Below are 18,814 nucleotides of genomic sequence, written 5' to 3'. Positions count from 1 at the left end.
CAACCAATGCTACATCACTATTCAAGAAAGGAGAAGAAACAACCAGATTACTATAGACAGCTAGCCAAGCATTTGTGGGCAAAATCTATATCATCCATAACTTGAGATCAAATTAGTGTGCATTTAGACCTATATGGAATGATCAAGCCAGCATGGATTCAATTTTTAAAAATGTTAAGGAATCAGACACATAAGGGGTCATAAGACAAGCTAGTAGGATGGAAAAACTGGTGACATTTTTCTTACAATCTCTGCATTAAGTTACATGTGAATTTTGCAGGTAGTAAAGGGAGACTTCAATGTTACACATCAGTCCTCAGTGGTGTTTTCAAATATTCATCCTCTTTTGAATGAGAGTCTCCATGATACTAATTTGGCCAGTCACAAAGAATGTAGGCTGCCAGAACTATTCTCCAGAAGACTTTTTTTAAGACCTGGAATTCTCTTGCAAAACTGCTACATTACTATCCACAAGGAAGAAATAGGTCACTTGGCAGGAAAGACTTCTCTAGTGTCAACAGATGTGCACAAATTAACATTTCTTCCACTTATTTTGCATAAGGAATTTAAATCCATTCAGATCCAAATCAAATAAGGTGTGCAGATTTTATGGATTAGTGTAGGATTTGCACAGCAGCAAAGCAATTTGGGAAATCAGCTACAGGTCATTAAAGAATAACATGTGAGACACATTTCCTTATCCAAATTCCTAACCAACACAACCATCGTAAATTCTACACCAAGAGTTTTAATTCATAAGATTGATCCCAAATTCATACTCAGCACTCTTCTCCACATGCATCAGTGAGATCCCATCAATGCACATTATAGTTTTTATGAAGATCTCAGCACCAGATCAAACTTCTGCTTGATCGACCAACAACAGAGCTAGTTCTGGTGTTGTGACACAGAAATAAACCAATGTACTAAACAGAACCCAATTAGCATAACTTTGAAAATTGATATTAATTATTAAAAATTCTCTGCAGTTTTAAAACACTGGCTGCAATGAATTTTTTGGTTAGCATTTAGGTTCAGTTTTTTTTTCTAAGCCAAGTCTTTGAATTCCCAACTTCAGACATATTTGAGAGGAGCAGGTGGTGCAATAAATCTGGTTTCATTTTGTATTTGACCTTCAGTACAGGTATCTGAAAGCTAAGAGCCTCTTGCTGCTGGGCAAGCAATAAATATCAACTGGGTGTAGTTGAGAAGCCTTTGTGGAAACAACTATTGGCAGTAATTCCCCCTTATGAGGTACAAGTGTTCTAATTAGCATATCTACAAGCAGCATAGTTTGACATTTCCAAAGTCTATTAAGTGTATTTGTTCTGCTGGCTCATTATACTTTTGTAATAAATTGATGCTGAAAGAGACACCTTAAGTAGCTTTTATAATGTCAAGTCACCTGCTCTTGCTAAAATGCATTATTGGTATTTGGTTTGTTTTGTAGCTAAAACGACATCAAAGAGTGGCAATTTTAAGAGGTGGACAAGAGGTAATAGCATGTCTTCTCATAAGTATAACAAACTAAATCATTCGTTTCTAAGCATATCAAAATAAATTTGATTTAGGCAATTCAGGTTTATCTGGACTTTTAAAAGCTAGTCTTATGGCTGATAATTTTAGTGTCAGCATGAATAGAAATTCTTATTGGTGATATTATCTAGATTTCTGATTAACTTAGGAACTATCAAGCTATTGCCAGCCGTTGAATCTATCAATGAGAGCACAGAAGCACAGCCAATCAATTCGCCAAGTTTTTTTTTGGGGGCGGGGGGGAGAGAAGTGAAAGAAATTAAGTTCATCCAGTAGTCTTCCTCTTTAGTCTTCCGATAAAAGGACAAAAATAACTTATTAAAATAAAATACACATTTCGTATGACTATTCACCTAGAGTTTTGTGTCTTGAGCATCCTCACTCAACTTTTATTGGGAAGCCCAAGTCTCTCTTGAAAGCTTGAGTTTGATATCCTTTCCTGAACTATCACTTTCTTAAACTAGAACAGCAGTTACTACTGATTTTTCCTGATGTGTTCTAAATTAAAGAATGAGAAATTGGACAGGTAGTGTGTTTTGGGTATGTCATTTCTCTAAACTGATTATCCTCCGTGGGTTCCACCAATGCAATGCTTTATACCCAAGTAGCTAAAGAGAAAAATCTCAACCTACAGTTTGAAAATAATGAGCAATCTACAAAGGACTTCAAAATAAAACCAAACCAGTTCACTTGACAATTGAACTTTGCAGACTTAAAAGGATGTCTGAGCAGAATAATGCATTATATTTACAAGGTAGTGGCGTATCATTCAGTTTTCAGTTATGTATAGAAAAATAACACTTGCATATAGTACAGTCCAATACATTCAAAACATCACAAAGCATTATATTAAAAAGACACTCCATTTTTCTTAGGGAATATTCAGATTCACTTAGTGACAGAAATTTGCAGATTACCAGGTGATCATTAATTTCCTGCTCAAAAGAACAACTTCCAACTAACCCAAGGGCCTTAATTTCCACAGGGGATTAAGTAATCAGTGGCCTTAAAGAAAAAATCAGATTAGCATTAAACATCTCGACTACTTAGAATGTAGGCTGAGAGATCAACCTGCATTCAAAGGCATAATGGCACAGGCGACCACCATTTGGCCTTAGTCTTACTATTCCATAGCAAGACTAAGAGCAAATTAAGTTGTTGGAAACAAACACCCAGAAGAAATTTACTTACATTTAGTCCTGAAGATTTCTGTGCTTTGAACGCAATTGGTTGATCTGAACTGACTATTTCCTGAGAGTTATTCACCAGAGCCACCTGCAATTTACCACAATAGGCCCATTAAAGCTTGAGCTACTGGTGTCAAGAATGAACAGTGACAAACTCATCTGAATGCCCTGCAAAAGATTATTTAGTATGTAAGGTTGCCTTTCAGCTACAGTATCTCATCAAATCACTTCAAGTGCATTAACAATCTGCTATTTCATTCTTAACTCAGCTTTCAAAAAAAGACACTGGGCAAGGCAAAACAGAAGACTGAGTTTGAGTTTTTTAAAATTGGATATCTAAAAAAATTCCAGGCACTTCACTATTTTTAAGTGCACTGTTCATCTGCCATTCATTCATGCCAACATTTCCTAAGTTACTCCAATGTTCTCCTAGCCAGCCACTCATCCTCTACTATCTGTAAACATCAGCTCATCAAAAACCTTGCTGCTCCAATTCTATTGTGTAAGTGTTCCTGCTCCTGTCCAACCCGTCATTCTTTTTGAAAAAGAATCCATGCAGGGTTTGACGTCTTTCAGCCCTACAATACCACACATCCTAATTTCTGTTCATCTGACTCCAGCTTCTTGCCCATCACCTTAGCATTGACAGTTGTGCCCTCTGACACCTAGGTCCCAACTCTCTGAAATTCTCTCCAAATCCCTCCTCCTTTTCCACCCCCTCTCTACCTTTTTAAGCCTCTTCTCTTTGGCCAAGATCTTAATCACACATTCTCCTCCTCTCCTTCAGCTCAGGGTCAGCTTCCTTTATGCCATTGAGGCACCCTGGGATATTTGACTATGTCAAAGATGCTTATGTATAGAATATGCAAGTTGCTGTCCATTAGCATTTTAAATTTATTTGAACATTTATCACTAATACTAAAAAGTCCATAGTTGGGGATTTTAAAAGGGAAAACAAGTTAAATTTAGACAATTCCATTCTAAAATTCCATACATTTCAAAAAAATAGAGATTGAAGAAAAATATTACCCACATGATGAGAAAATACCAGTTGCCCTCAATTACTTTACACTCACGAACAGCACCACAGGAATTCAACTAAGAGCATTAATTAACTTAGAACTTTGTTAACAGATTGGCTAAAAATAACCTTAAAAGGAGTCAGTTCTCAGACATTAAATCAGAAAATATTAAAGAAATAATTGTTCCTTTCATCGGAGTTATGAAATGATCAAAAATAATCCCACTTGTCCAAAGGTATCAACCTACTCCAATGGTTTCAGATGTTGGGCAAGCCTGAGATAGTTAAGTGGTCTCTGATCTTGACACCAACATTAGTCCTGTACACTTGCTCTTAAACTAACACTCAGCCTCCCTAAATACACAAAAAGAAATGAGAGTGTGGCTTTCTAGTCCATAACGCTTCCAATCAAATATCCTTCTTCAAGCAAAAGATCTTTGAGAGTTCGATATACCCAATGAAATCAGTTCAAATTCTGCACAACTTCAAGCAGGAAATTATACTCATTTCCAAGCTGCCACGAAGCTTCCAAATGGTTGCTGATCAAGGCATACTGTTGTGAGCGTAGCAAGCTTTTAACCTGCATCTAATCTAGATCTGAATTAATATGGTGTTAACATCTATTGCCAGAAGGGGAAGGTATTCAATTAATAGCTGATGTTTACAAACCTAGCACAATAGCAGATAAGGTGCACAGACTGCCCAAAATAACTGCAACTACGACATGAAATTCAAGTCAAATTGCCCAATAGCTCTCTAGCCACTTGTGGGTTATTTTGCCTCACATTTGATCATAAGACGTAGGATCAGAAGTAGACCATTCGGCCCATCGAGTCTGCTGTGCCAATGAGATCATGGCTGATCTGATAATCCTCAATTCCACTTTCCTGCCTTGCCCCACAACACTTATTTCCTTACTGATTAAAAATCTGTCTATCTCAGCCTTGAATATACTTAACAGTCCAGCCTCTACAGCCCTCTGAGGTAAAGAATTCCAGATTTACTACCCTCAGAAGAAATTACTCATCTGTATCTTAAATGGGCGACCCCTTACTCTGAGATTATGCCCTCCGGTCCTAGACTCTCCCACAAGGGAAAACAACATCTTAGCATCTACCTAAGTCCCGTAAGGATATTATATATTCTAATTAGGTCACCTCTCATTCTTCTAAACTCCAATGAATACAGGCCCAACCTACTCAACCTTCTCTGGACTGCCTCCAATGCCATACATATCTTTCCTTAGTTAAGGGGACCAAAACTGTTCACGGTATTCTAGGTTTTGTCTAACGAGTGCCTTGTATAGTTTTAGCAAGACTTCCCTATTTTTATACTCCATTCCCTTTGAAATAAAGGCCAACATTCCATTTGCCTTCCCTATTACCTGCTGAACTTGTATGCTAGCTTTGTGATTCATGCACAAGGACCTCCAAATCCTTCTGTGCTGCAGTTTTCTGCAGTCTTTCTCCATTTAAATAATATTCAGCTCCTCTATTCTTCCTGCCAAAGTGCATAACCTCTCATTTTCCCACATTATATTCCATCTGCCAAGTTTTTGCCCACATACTTAACCTGTCTATATCCCTCTGTAGACTTCTTGTGTCATCCTCATCACTTGCCTTCCCACCTATTTTTGTGTCATCCGCAAACTTGGCAATAGGACATTCACTTCCCTCATCTGAGTCATTAATATATATTGTAAATAATTGAGGCCCCAGCACTGATTCCTGTTGCACTCTACTAGTTACAGGTTGCCATCCTGAAAATTCCCCCCTTACCCCAACTCTGTCTTCTATTAGTTAGCCAATCCTCCATCCATGCTAATATACTACCCCCAACACCATGGGCTCTTATCTTGTTAAGTAGCCTTATGTGCGGTACCTTATCCAATTAATTACATCTACTGGTTCTCCTTTATCTATCCTGCTTGTTACCTCCTCAAAGAATTCTAATAAATTTGTCAGGCATGATTTGCCCTTCATGAAGCCATGCTGACTCTGCTTGATTAGATTATGTTTTTCTAAATGCTCTGCTATTACACCCTTTATGATAGACTCTAACATTTTCACAATGACAAATGTTAAGTTAATTGGCCTATAGTTACCTGTTTTTTTTCTCTCTTTTTGAATAAGGGTGTTACATTTGTCATTCTCAAATCCTCTGGGACTTTTCCAGAATCTAAGAATTCTTGGAAGATTACTAACAGTGCATCCACTATCTCTGTAGCTACTTCCTTTAATATCCTAGGATGCAACCCATTAGGTCCAGGGGACTTATCAGCCTTAAGCCCCATTAGTCTCCCTAGTACTTATTGTCTAGTGATAGTTATTGTATTTGTTTCCACCCCCACCCTCCCGTTTGCTCCTTGATTATTTAGTATTTTGGAATGGTATTAGTATCTCCTACCGTAAGACTGATGCAAAATATTTATTCAACTCTTCTGCCATTTCCTGGTTCCACATTATTATCTCCCAGCCTCATTCTCTAAGGGGCCTATGTTCACTTTGGCCTCTCTCTTTTTATACATTTAAAGAAGCTCTTGCTGTCCATTTTTATATTACTCACTAGTTTACCCTCAAAGTTTATTTTCTCCCTCTTTTTTTTGGTCATCTTTTGTTGGTTTTTAAAACTTTCCCAATCCTCTGTCTTACTACTATTCTTTGCCACATTGTATGTTTTTTTCTTTCAATTTGATACTATTCTTAACTTCCTTGGTTAACCATGGTTGGTTTATCCCCTTCCTCGAATCCTTCTTCCTCACTGGGATATATCTTTGTTGTGAGTCATGAACTATTTTCTTAAACGTCTGCCATTGTTCATCAACCGTCTTTTCTGCTAAGCTCCTTTCCCAGTCCACTCCAGCCAACTCTGCCCTCATTCCTTTGTAATTACCCTTATGTAAGCTTAGCTCAGTTGTTTCTCACTCTCAAACTGAATGCTAAATTCTACCATGTTATGGTCACTGTTTCCCAGGAGATCTTTTACTCTGATATCATTTATTAAACTTGCCTCATTACACATTACCAGATCCAAAATAGCCTGACCCCTGGTTGGATCCATTGTTCCAGGAAACTGTCCCTAATACAATATGAATTCTTGCTCGTGGCTACTTCTGCCAATTTGAATTTCCCAATCTACATGAAGATTAAAGTCACCCATGATTAATGTACTGCCTTTTTTACGTGCCCTCTATCCCCTGATTTATTCCCTGTCCTATAGTATAGCTAGTGTTAGATAGACTACTCTCACCAATGTCATTTCCCCCTTGTTATTTCTTGCCCCCACCCATATCTGCATGCACTGTTTCTAATCTATTTTCTATCTGGAAGGAATTATGGGACACTGAAGAAAAACAATTAGGATTATGCACTACTGCAAGTTTACATTTAAAAAAACAAACCACAATGTCTTCTATAAATCAACTAAGACATGAGTGATGGCTCAACGAATTACAAATCCACATTATTTGGAGAGTTCTTCTCCAACATATTATTGAAAAGTTCCCATCACAACTCCATCAATTCTGGAGGTCTCCCAACACCAATTCCCTGAAAGTTAACTAGATCAAAATATGAAAACGCATATATTGCCGCAGTACTGAGGGCAATAATTCAATCTCGTGGATTGTTCGCTGACAAACTCCACGATTGTTATCCCTTGAATCAAATTTGTTATCTACTGATAGTTATCCAGCAGTCACTATACATGGTGGGTCCAGGATGAAGGCAGTTTCATTATTCAAAATATTTCTCCCCTATTTCTATCCATTAGCATTTTTTTAATACATTCAGTCTCACATTCAAAAGGCATACAGTTTTAATAAGACACAATACAAATGATCTGCAGTACCAGCTCTTATCATTCCAAATTCAAACCGTTACACTTACCGCAGTGCCATTTACGCTCTCGATTTTAGTCGCATTACTGGCAGTTAGTAAATTGTTCTCCAGTAAAATAACTCTCTGGCTGAGATTACTAACTGCTAAATCTATGTGATGCAGATTTTGGTCATTGTGTGTATGATAAAACGTTTGGGTGGCATTCACCTTATCCACTTCATCATGCAGGTCCAAGATGTCCTGAAACATAGAAAAATAAGAAATGTGATCAAAGAAAAGAGTTACTGAACAGTGTATTAACAAAACTATTGCTTTAACCCAATTTCAATTATGTGAAAATCTACATTTTGTAGCTTGGCCACACTGCACCATCGCTGTCAATAACAAGGTCCTGGAGTGGCTCTTGCTAAACAGACCGAGTCTCACCCTGGAAGCAGCAATGCCACCAACAAATCACCCCACCCAACCCCCTCCCCCTCCCTCCCTGTGCCTATAACACCTTGTGACACACAGAAATCTGCTGAAACTCTCCAAAATCATCTGCTGTGTGAAAACCCTACAACTAATCAACTCCATGATCAGCAGCCAACAGCTATGTGCGCACCTTGGAGATCAAATCAGCCACCCAAGCATAACCAACAGGCTCCCACATGGATCAGTTATTGATATATATTATATCAGTGACCTCCCTCCCACAAAGTCATGGCTCTTCACATATGCTGATGACTTGCCCCTGGCTTTCCAGGCTAAAGAGCTTCAGAACATTGCGGAAACACTCACTGAAGATCTAAGCTCTCTGAAAGCCTACTTCAGAAAATGGAGACATCAACCAAACACTGCCACGGCTGTCATTTCAACCTTCCACCTGGCTAGGGAAGAACTAAATGTCCAGTTCTCTGGCTGACCACTTACCCATGACACAATGGGAAAATATCTTGGCATCAGTCTTGACCGTACATTAACCCACTGGCAACATCTCCAGAACACTGGAGCCAAGGTCAAGATGAGATAGTCATACAGAAAGTAGTAGGTACCACCTGGGGCAGCAGAGCCAACACCATATGCACCATTTCATTTGCCCAAGTCTACTCAACAGCAGACTATTGCTGCTCAACCTGGTGCAGGACCCACCACATAAAGGTGGTAGATAACCACCTCTGGGAAGCACTGAGGGTTATTTCTGAGATGGTGAGATCAACACAGCTCAAGTGGCTTCCTGTGCTAGCACATATTGAACCTCCAATTGTCCACAGGAAAAACATCCTCAAAGAACTCCACAGGCTGACGGCTAACAAAACGCTCCCGTTGACAAAGGACCTCAAAGAAAATAACCCAGGCTCACCTGAAATCCTGTAGTCCCTGCTACAACACACTGCACACGCTACAAATTGAAAACAGCACCACCACTCGATGGTGCAACTCATGGTTAACTGCAAACATCGTCGACAGCAACTTGGTAACTGACCCAGAGTGGTGAAGGCCAAAGTCCCCCTTTCGTGGGAAATGAGGACAGGCTAGGGAAGAGCTGGCCACTTGCTCCACAAGTGGATCACGAGTAACAGCTCAAATTGTGACCTTGGCCATCCAAGTCAGACCATTGCTCATATACTGAACTTCTGCCCTGAGAGATCTATTCTTGGTAGCATAACAACAGCTGAAGCTATTGAGTGGATCGCTAATCTCAATATCTAACTATAACTGTTTCTCCAGCCATGTGAATAAAAAACCTGTTTGAAGCCATCACTTTGCGAGATTTGCCTTGATAACTCATTTTCTTCAAGAGAATGGGAGAGAACTTCAGAAAGTGCACTTTTATTTGCCACAGGTGATTGACTTAACAGTTCATCATCTTTTTCAGGCTGTTCCTCTGCCTTTCCACTCTAAATAATTTGTAAGAAATGCAAGGAAATGAGAAACAGTCATTCCAAAATACCATTCTTTATTTTATTAGGCAGTCTAGTCTATGCAAGTCTTGTGTTAAGAGAGGCCTCCTCAAAACATTAAACCTTTCAGTGTATGTACTTGCGATATTGAAGCATTCAATACGCCCAATTTTTGCCCACATTGTCCATTTAATAGATGGTAAAAGTTAACCTTTTTCTAAAAAACTTAAACAAGGGACATGGAGATCGCCAGTTTCTTGCACTTTCATCTTTTCCTGATCGCTCCCTTCAACTTTTCTGGGTCAAGGGATTTGCTCGGTCAAAGGTTCAAAGGCTCTTCCGCAGAGATCAGACTACTGGGGGAGTCCCCACAGACAGCCGCATGTAAGAACTTTAAAGCCACAAAAACTGAAACAAACCTCAGCCTGAGCTCAATGTGTACGGTAGCATTGGGTAAATTGAGGCAGACGATCAGCCGCGATCTAATTGAATGACAGAGCAGGCTCGACGTGCTGAATGGCCTACTCGTGTTCCTATTATAGAAATGCTAACTACAGGTCAAGATTCGTTTCATGTCAATAAATGACAATGAACCTGATGCAGAGCTAATTTCAACTAAAAGACAGCAAATTCAGCTTATCCTAGCACAAATGCAGCATATTCTTTGATGTACAAGGGTATTATGATTTGAGGCAAACAGGAGTTTGAAAGGCTTAAGAGATTGGCCAAGATTAGATTTAAATAATTAATATTTCCACATGGTTTTTAATTACCAATCTTCCAATACAACAAAGTGCAATCAATGCTGTAACATCTAGTATTATACTTCTATTTGCAACACTGACTGGAAGGCACAAGCGCATGTCTTCCTAGAAAAAAAACTCCTGAAAACGCACACAAATATTAATGATGCAAATCAGCCAGTATGTAAAATTCAGGATTAGACTGATACACCGAGTTGTGAATTTCCAGAAACTGCTGGCTGATTTACATCACCCTCACTATTTGCCTCACACAAAATAGCATCTCGTTTTCAAAAACTTGCTGGATTTGCACAATAATTTCCTAATAAACTTCCATAAAGGTTCACATTTAATAAAGTAATCGAGTGACATGGTTACTGATCATTAACATAATGTCAAACTCTCCGTTCACAAAGGGAACAATTTAAACTGTTGAGTCTCATTCTTGCACGTCAAGATTTTAAACATTTCAAATTTACATTTTTTCTTACTTTTGTTTTTTTCTCAAAAATCCTCCTTCCTTCTTTCCTGCACCCAATTACTCTAATTCACCCTCCTACTCTCATTTCTGGGTCATTTTCAATCCTTAAATCTCACCAGTTATGGAGTTACTCTGTTGGTCCCATCATTCAGTAAAATGTTAGATGCCCATTACCCTCACCATACCATTGTCAAACTGCACGCCAGCAAGCCATGGAGCAAATAGTTTGAGTTGAAAAGCACAGCTAAAACTGACAGTGCACACTGCAAGTTGCTCCTTCATCAAGATTTGGTCAATTATCTTTTTCAAGTTTCTCATCGGTCTATTCAATGGTTACAATTTTGCCCTAATCATTAGCCCAAGACGCAAATTATTGTATTTGCAAAATTGAGAAAAGTTGACTGTTAGAAGAACTCCGTACAGGAGAAGATTGCCAAATATGTACCACTCAGCAAAGACAGATGGAAAGAATAGCTTCTAGAATCTATAAGAGTACCACCTGCTACAGAAAACTATTTACAAAACAATGCCAACTAACATGAACTTTTACATGCATTTTTTAAAAATATGGTTTCTTAAACAATCACTACCTTTTTGAATATTGCTGAAAAAAGACATTTTGTCAAAGCTTTTCATCTTGCACTAATCAGGACAATTGCAAGAATATCAATACAATATGAGAAGAGTGCTGATTGGTTGGCAAGTGGGCTCTGATTGGTGGAGGCAGTGCCATGGAGAATGCACCAGTTAATGGTGACTAACAGTTAATTGCCAAGCATTGCTTGAAAGTTAAACCAGGCAGCTTGACTCTGATTAGTCAAGGCATTGCCCTGAGGTATGAACCAGCAAATGGCTATCACTTATTTTGTTCAGATGAAATAGGTGCAGCATGTGTGTATGTTCTTCTAGTCTGCAAAGAACAGGGCCCTGTGTTTTAACATATATGGCTTTCAGTACACGCAAATGTGCCACACTGCTAGCCAGATTAACAATCTTTAATTGGCTGTCAGTGCAATTTTTAGCACACTGAGGATTATTTAGCAAACGTTGTCCAATCGGGGAATCACATCTAATGTTGGATACTGTGTTTTGACTTATGCAAACACTGGCTGGTTGGGTATGGTCTGCACCTTGCCCGTTGCAAACAGCAGTAGGGACATGCGATTTAAAACGATCCACCAGTCTTTGGGACATATGGCCTACATACCTAACATCACAGTGGAACTGAAATTCATATACTACATTACTCATCTGTGTGATAGGCAGAACATCTTTTTGGCTTGATGGCAGCATCCTGTTAGCGGCAAATACCACTCGTGTTACTACTACATATTCGCAGGCAATGACCATCTCCAACACAAGAGAATCTAACCATCGCCCCTTGACATTCACTGGCGTTACCATGCTGAATTCCCCACTATGTTAACATCCTGGGTGTTACCATTGCCCAGAATCTGAACTGGACTAGCCATATAAATACTCTGGCTACAGGAGATCAGAAGCGAGGAATCCTGCAGTGAGCAGCTCACCTCCTGACTCCCCAAAGTCTGTCCACAATCTACAAGGTGCAAGTCAGTGTGATGGAATACTCCCACTTGCCTGGATGAGTGCAGCTCCAACAACACTCAAGAAGCTTGACACCATCCAGGACAAAGCAGCCCGCTTGATTGGCACCTCATCCACAAACATCAACTCCCTCCATCATCGACACACAGCAGCAGCAGTGTGTACCATCTACAAAATGCACTGCAGAAATTCCCCAAGATTCCTTTCTCAGCACCTTCCAAACCCACGACCACTACTATCTAGAAGGACAAGAGCAGCAGACACATGGGAACACCACCACCTGGAAGTTCCCCTCCAAGCCACTTACCTTACTGACTTGGAAATATATCGCCATTCCTTCACTGTCGCTGGGTCAAAATCCTGGAACTCCCTCCCTAACAGCACTTTGGGTGTACCTACACCACATGGACTGCAGCGTTTCAAGGCGGCAGCTCACCACCACCTTCTCAAAGGCAATTAGAGATGGGCAATAAATACTTTCATAGCAAGCAAAGCCCACATCCCTTGAATGGATAAAGTCCTTTCCAAACATTCTTGAAGGCAATTACAGAAATTACAGATTTTCCTTCCTGTACAGATTCCAGGTCCAAGGTCATCACAAAATATAAAACAAATTAGAGCAATTTCATTCAATTAAAGGAGGGAATTGATGGATGGGTATGGTAGGACCATTGCTGGAGGAAGCAGAAGAACTGGAAACTATCTGGATTGAGGTGTAGAGGAAATGTATACACATGAAGATGAAACAGCAAAGCTAATCTGAAATTTTTAAAGTGACAATGGGTGCAAGATGGGTCATGGATATGAATGGGCAGATATTGGCTAGGACACCAGGGATAACACCGCTGCTCTCCTTTGAAATAATGCCACAGAATTTTTTTACATGATCTGAAAAGGCAGACGGGACCTCGGTTTAATGTCTCATCCGAAAGACAATGATTAAGCAGCACTCCATCAGCAGTGAACTGGACTGTTAGCCTTAAATTTTGTGCTTCAGTCCTGGAGTGGGACTTGAAGCCACAACTTTCTAACTCAGAGCCAAGCATGCTATCAACAAGAGTGAGTAAGGAGTGTGAAAAAAGCCTTAGGCAGCTGATGTCACAGTGGCTAAAGACTGATAGGAGAATGCATAAGGACAGTATGATTATCACCTGTTCTCCTTTCCCTCCACTCCCCCTTTCATTTTGTTCAGTCCTATTAGAGGGCTTGCTTATTTTCCAGATCAAAATAGGCATCTAACCTTGAAACATTAACCTGTCTTTCCTAAGTGCCAACTGGCATGCTGTGTAGCTGTAATAGTTTTTAGTTTTATTAGCTAGGATAATTATCACTTTTCCCCCTGCGTCCAGTTTTAAGAGCATTTGTAATGCTTTTTTCTACTTGATTTAGGTTAATAATGGAATTTGATACTTTCATACAAGTGCATATACCAAATGGAAAATGAGCGCTCAAAAATTGAGATAATTTCCTTAATCTCTGCCTGGATACATAGATGGTCATATATATGATTGAAGGAAAATTTTGCTCATTTGAAATAATAATGCAATTCATTATAAAAACACATAAGCATTTCAATGTGATTTGTTTTCCTCCTAAAATTTTTTCCAATTGCTTTCCACTCTTTTCCCTCCTCCCTGAAGATGAAAAATCAATTTGGGGGTCAGATCCACAGGCGGCAACAGTTCTTGATCACTATATTTCAAGTCTAAAATACACATTGATAGTATGGTGAAAATGTCTAATTTCACGATTCATATCTTGTAGGGACATATCTTTTAACAATTCAATTCCCAAACCAAAGTTAAATGTAAACTTCTGGTGAGAAGCTAGTAAACAGATATGAAGTAATTGCCGTTCAAAGGGTGATTTGTATTTATTTAATATGGGCAGAGTTGAAGTAGGAAAGCGCTGACCAATGGGGGACCCCTTTCTGAGTCTTGGTAGAGTCTACAGTTGTCTGCATCAGTTCTTTAAATTATTAATGTAATTTCCCAGATCAGAGAAAGGTTGGAAAACAAATGGTTAAAAAAAAAGGTCTTAAAGTATCCTTATACTTGTCAGATCAAAGGACATGTTTTGGAAAGCAAAGTTAATTAGTTGAAATCGCTATCTGTGACATCATAGGGCTACATTGCCTTGGGGATAAGTTGCAAGGGAGGTACTCTTTTGTTCTGGGTTCATCTGCGTGATTTTCCACAGACAAAGGCAGTTTTATGTCTAGAGCTGGAACAGCAAAGAGAAAAAGCTGCCAGGAGCAGTAGGCCGCTATGCAAGGTGGCACTGAGAAGCCCATTCTTGAACTCTGGTGTCCACAATAAGGTGCTTAAGGAGAGTTAGAGGGTTGCCTAACTGAATGCTAGTGGAAGGACCTCAAGATATCTCATATGTTGGCAAAAAGCAGGAACACGGAGGAGAATCAATGCGAATTCCTGAGAAATGTGTCACGGCTTGGTTTGGTCCCAGGAGAAGTAAAGGAACCTTCAGGATCCTGCAAAGTATGAGGAATTCTTAGGTGGAAATAACAGTAGAACAAGGAGTGTAGTGAGAGATTTTTGGGCTTAAAGAATATGTGTTTACAAAATATGTTGTCTTAAGTTAGTCGTGCTTGCTTGGTTGAACTCCTGTACAGAAATTTTTTTTGTTTAAAACTTGAAACATTGTGGTGTAACCCTTTCAGTAAATGACTGGAAATTTGAATTTCTCTTTACAAGTCAATGGTCTCCCTCAAGATCATAACAATAGATTTTGGGATTTCAATAAGGCATGATTCCCACCCACCCTTACTACCCTATCTGCACCAAATTTTCCAGAGGGTCACTGGATAAGTGTTAGGAACCATATCTCACTTTCTTGTTCTTCAACCTGGGACAATTAGAACCAACAAGGTAACACACTCCTCCCTGGTCTAGATTAACATAACTCAACAAACCAGAAATTGAACCTTTACTTTCCTGTATGTTCTAACACTATGCAATGTCCATACCTACCACAATATTAAGAAAGCTCAACTTGAATCTTTGGTTTGGTAATATAGAAAAATAAGATTAATTTGACACTTTGGCTAACAAACATGTTATTCACAGGAGTAAATGAGACAATGTTTCTGTGGTTCGTTTTGTTGATTACTCTATTTGCACTAGTGTGTAATATCAGTAGAAATTTTGTTTGATTAACAAGGGAAATTGCCTGAGAGAAAAATTGTGGTACTGACTTTGTCAAACCGCAATACTTTATTCTTCTAAATTCTTACAAGTATTTATAGAAATACCAATTATAAATTTCAATCCAACAGGATTATATAACTGTGTTATAGTAGTTCTGCCAACTCTCATTAACACCCCAATCTCATCAGCAGATTAGATGCGATTTTGCATGTACTAACAATTTTAGGTATGTATGGATTTTGCTAGAACATTGAAGAGCAATTACCACAGCAGAATACATTCTCCCAGTACGATACATTTTGACCCTCATTCTTTTTAATTACAACAGTCCTCACCTTATTTTGTTGAAGTGTCTCCACTATTTTCTTTTGATTCTCTAAGGCAGTCCGTACAGTATCAACGTCATGTTGAACACTGGTAAGTGTGCTCCCGATTGTGGCGACACTCTGCAAAAATCAACGTAGTCAATTCATTTAAATTATATTTCTCTTCTGCAATTTATTAGCACATGTTTTATTTTACAATAATCAAGAGCATTTGACTCCAGAAGTTACTAGAGCATTAATACATTCAGGTCAATTTACTTTAATATTAATTCTCTGGATATGGGCATCACTGGCACGCCCAGAATTTACTGCCCATAGCTAGCCACCCTTGAGATGACAATGGGGATCTTTCTTCTTGAACCAATGCAATCCATGTGGTGAAAGTATTCCCACAATGCTGTGTGGTAGAGAATTAGATCGTAAAAACAGAAGGAATAGGATCAGAAATAGGCCATATAAGCTATCTAGCTTGCCCCTCCATTCAATAAGATTATGGCTGAATCTTTACATCAACTCCACTTTACTGTCATATCCTAATATCCTTCCATTTCCTTCATGCACCAAAATCTATCGATCTCAGTCTTGAACATACTCAACTGAATATTCAGAGCCCTCTGAAGTAGCAAAATTGTATAGGCTCACAAACGTTTGAACAAATTTCTCCTCCGCTCAGTCCTAATGGCTGACCCCTCATCCTGAGACTATGGCCCGGATTTTCATGCCTCCATCCATGTCGGAACAGAAACAGGGGCAGGTGAATTTAAAAATGGCAGGCAGCACCAAATCCCAAGATTTCCTGCCTTCATTCCTGTTACATGGGATTTTATGGTACCAGGATAAACGTGTAGGTAGAAAGCATGCACTCAGCAACCACATCCTTGCCTACTCCATCGCTGGGGTGGGCATTTTTGACCCATTATTTTCACGGAGTTGGCCCTTTTTGAGAGGAGACGGGGTTTACGACACTCGAGTTGCAAACCATTGTCTGGTTTTGGGAACCTTTTGATAGATATAGTTATACGGTCTTATCAATGTGCCTTCATATCCTCCATGCTCCCTCCACAGCCCCTCCCATATCCCCCATGCCTCCTCATCCAGTATGGAAGTAAATTGTTCCAAAGGCAAAATGAACAAAACTGTACATAGGTACTCGAGGTCTGGTCTCACCAAAGCTCTATAAAATTTCAGCAAGCCTTTCTTACTTTTGTACTGCAACCCTCTTGCAATACTATTTGCCTTCCTAACTACTTACTGTTACTGGTTGTTGGCTGTGATTTGGCCTAAATATCTTTGGTCCACCTTGACCAATTTAAACTTGCTTAAAATTGTGTATATTTAATGTAAAGGCTCTGCACTTGACTTCATCAATGGCCGCCTTGTGGTTCACCTCCCAGTGTACACAAGTCCAACTCATTCAAAACCCACACATCAATATCATTCCGTGCACTTATCCCCATATGGGTAGTCTCAAATGGCATCCTAATGCACTGACTTCAAGATTCTTGTTCTCTTCAAGTTGCCCCATGGCTTCACGCCTCCCATCTTTGCAAGTTGTTGTAATAACATCCTGCCAACATTCTTCCATCTTCCAACTCTGGTTTACTTCACTTTTAGGAGCAGAGCCTTCAACCATTTCACTCATATCCTGGAATTCCTCTCCCTAAATAATTTTCTGAACCTTGCTATATCACTCCCAATCAATTTACAAGGACATATCAAAATGCTGATCCGTGTAGTACTCTTTGTAAGAGGTTACTCAAATGACGCATGGCTGATAGAATTTCTCCTATTATAAGCCTGCAATATGTATGCAAAGTTAAAATTGTCCCATTCCAAAGAGTAGTAATATTTTCCCCTTAAAAAGTTTCTTTTAAAGTAGCTTTCTGAAAGGGCTAATCCTCCATCATACTTAGGTCCAAGCCCCAGTTGTGAAGCTCAGAGATATTTTTTTATGATAAAAATACACAAAAGCAAAAACTTGTAAAGACTTCTCCCAACATCAATTGTGAAAAAAACAAATATGGTACATTAGAGAGTTTTCAGTCAACCAGATCACACTATAGGAAACTACAAAACATACCTTCTGGAGTTCTTCCAGAGTGACTGGAAGGTTGATCAAGTCGGATGCTGATTTGACATTGGCTTTTAAATGGGCAACAGCTGAATTCAGTTGGCTAATCTGGTTACAAAACAAGAACTTGTATTAGAATTTGACATAACCAAATTAACAATCAGATTTAAAGGCTAATTCAACTCTCAGTTTCACCTCAAATATGGCTAAATATGTGCTAGTCTGTTTCCCACAAGCCACCTAGTCTAATCCCACGCATACTCTCCCCACATACCTTAACATCATTTTTTAAGCAATTAACTCCCTTTTAAAAATTTACAGACTCTGTATCAGCAGCAATTTGTGACAAAAATATCATTCTAACCACGCTCACTGAAGATCTTTTCCCCCAAATTACCTTTTGAATGATTTGATGTATACAAGTTTGTGCATCTCTTTACTTGGCACTGCCATCTTGCAAAGTCTATTTCTCAACTAAGGTCCCTCTGAATCTGTATGCCATTAAATATCTACATTTTCCTAATTAATTCCAAAGTATATTTCCTGGGTACCAGGTATGCAGAGCACATCTGAAATGTGCTCCTTGTGCAATGACCTCAAGAGGCCTACAAAAACTTTGCTGCTGTTGGTGCTTTCAGGTTGCTGTCCATAACACCAGTCAGAAGGCATTCAGTACAAAACCCTCTCTGCCAAGGAGAGGACCTGTTCACTGGGGTCCAAGGCCCACTACTTAGCAATCACAAAAAAAATTGGCATCTTTTGGACTGTTGGATGAAAATGAATTGGTTAAGGTAGAAATCTCCCCAACCCACCTCATTACAATAGCCTTTAGATTCCCACTATAAATCTGTGTGCAATACAAAATAGACATAAGATTCAACACTGCAGTTCTCCATCCTTCTTTATATTGCTTTACACCCACATAATATGCGTTCTCCTGTAGCAAAACACAGGAAATATTGCCCATGATTTTGGTCTTGTACTCAACCTCAGCCTT

At 39.2% G+C, this 18,814-nt stretch overlaps 1 protein-coding gene across 6 annotated transcripts in view; it reads right to left on the bottom strand.

Moving 5' to 3' along the window:
• efcab14 (EF-hand calcium binding domain 14) overlaps positions 1-18,814 on the bottom strand; it is a 90,129-nt gene that overhangs the window by 39,403 nt on the left and 31,912 nt on the right. For 4 of the 6 annotated variants that reach the window (XM_078561230.1, XM_078561234.1, XM_078561231.1 and 1 more), the window contains exons 4-7: positions 17,827-17,925; positions 15,756-15,866; positions 7,632-7,823; positions 2,728-2,811 (exon numbers count right to left, since the gene is read on the bottom strand). In XM_078561230.1, coding sequence (XP_078417356.1) covers positions 2,728-2,811; positions 7,632-7,823; positions 15,756-15,866; positions 17,827-17,925 — 486 coding nt within the window. The remainder of the gene's footprint in view (positions 1-2,727; positions 2,812-7,631; positions 7,824-15,755; positions 15,867-17,826; positions 17,926-18,814) is intronic. The other 2 variants (XM_078561232.1, XM_078561233.1) reach the window with 1 other exon arrangement.

Source organism: Cetorhinus maximus, chromosome 17 (assembly GCF_964194155.1).
Source record: "Cetorhinus maximus chromosome 17, sCetMax3.hap1.1, whole genome shotgun sequence".
In the NCBI taxonomy this organism is placed as follows: Eukaryota; Metazoa; Chordata; class Chondrichthyes; order Lamniformes; family Cetorhinidae; genus Cetorhinus; species Cetorhinus maximus.
Note: the sequence above shows the minus strand (reverse complement) of the source record. Positions and strands in the feature narration are given on the sequence as shown.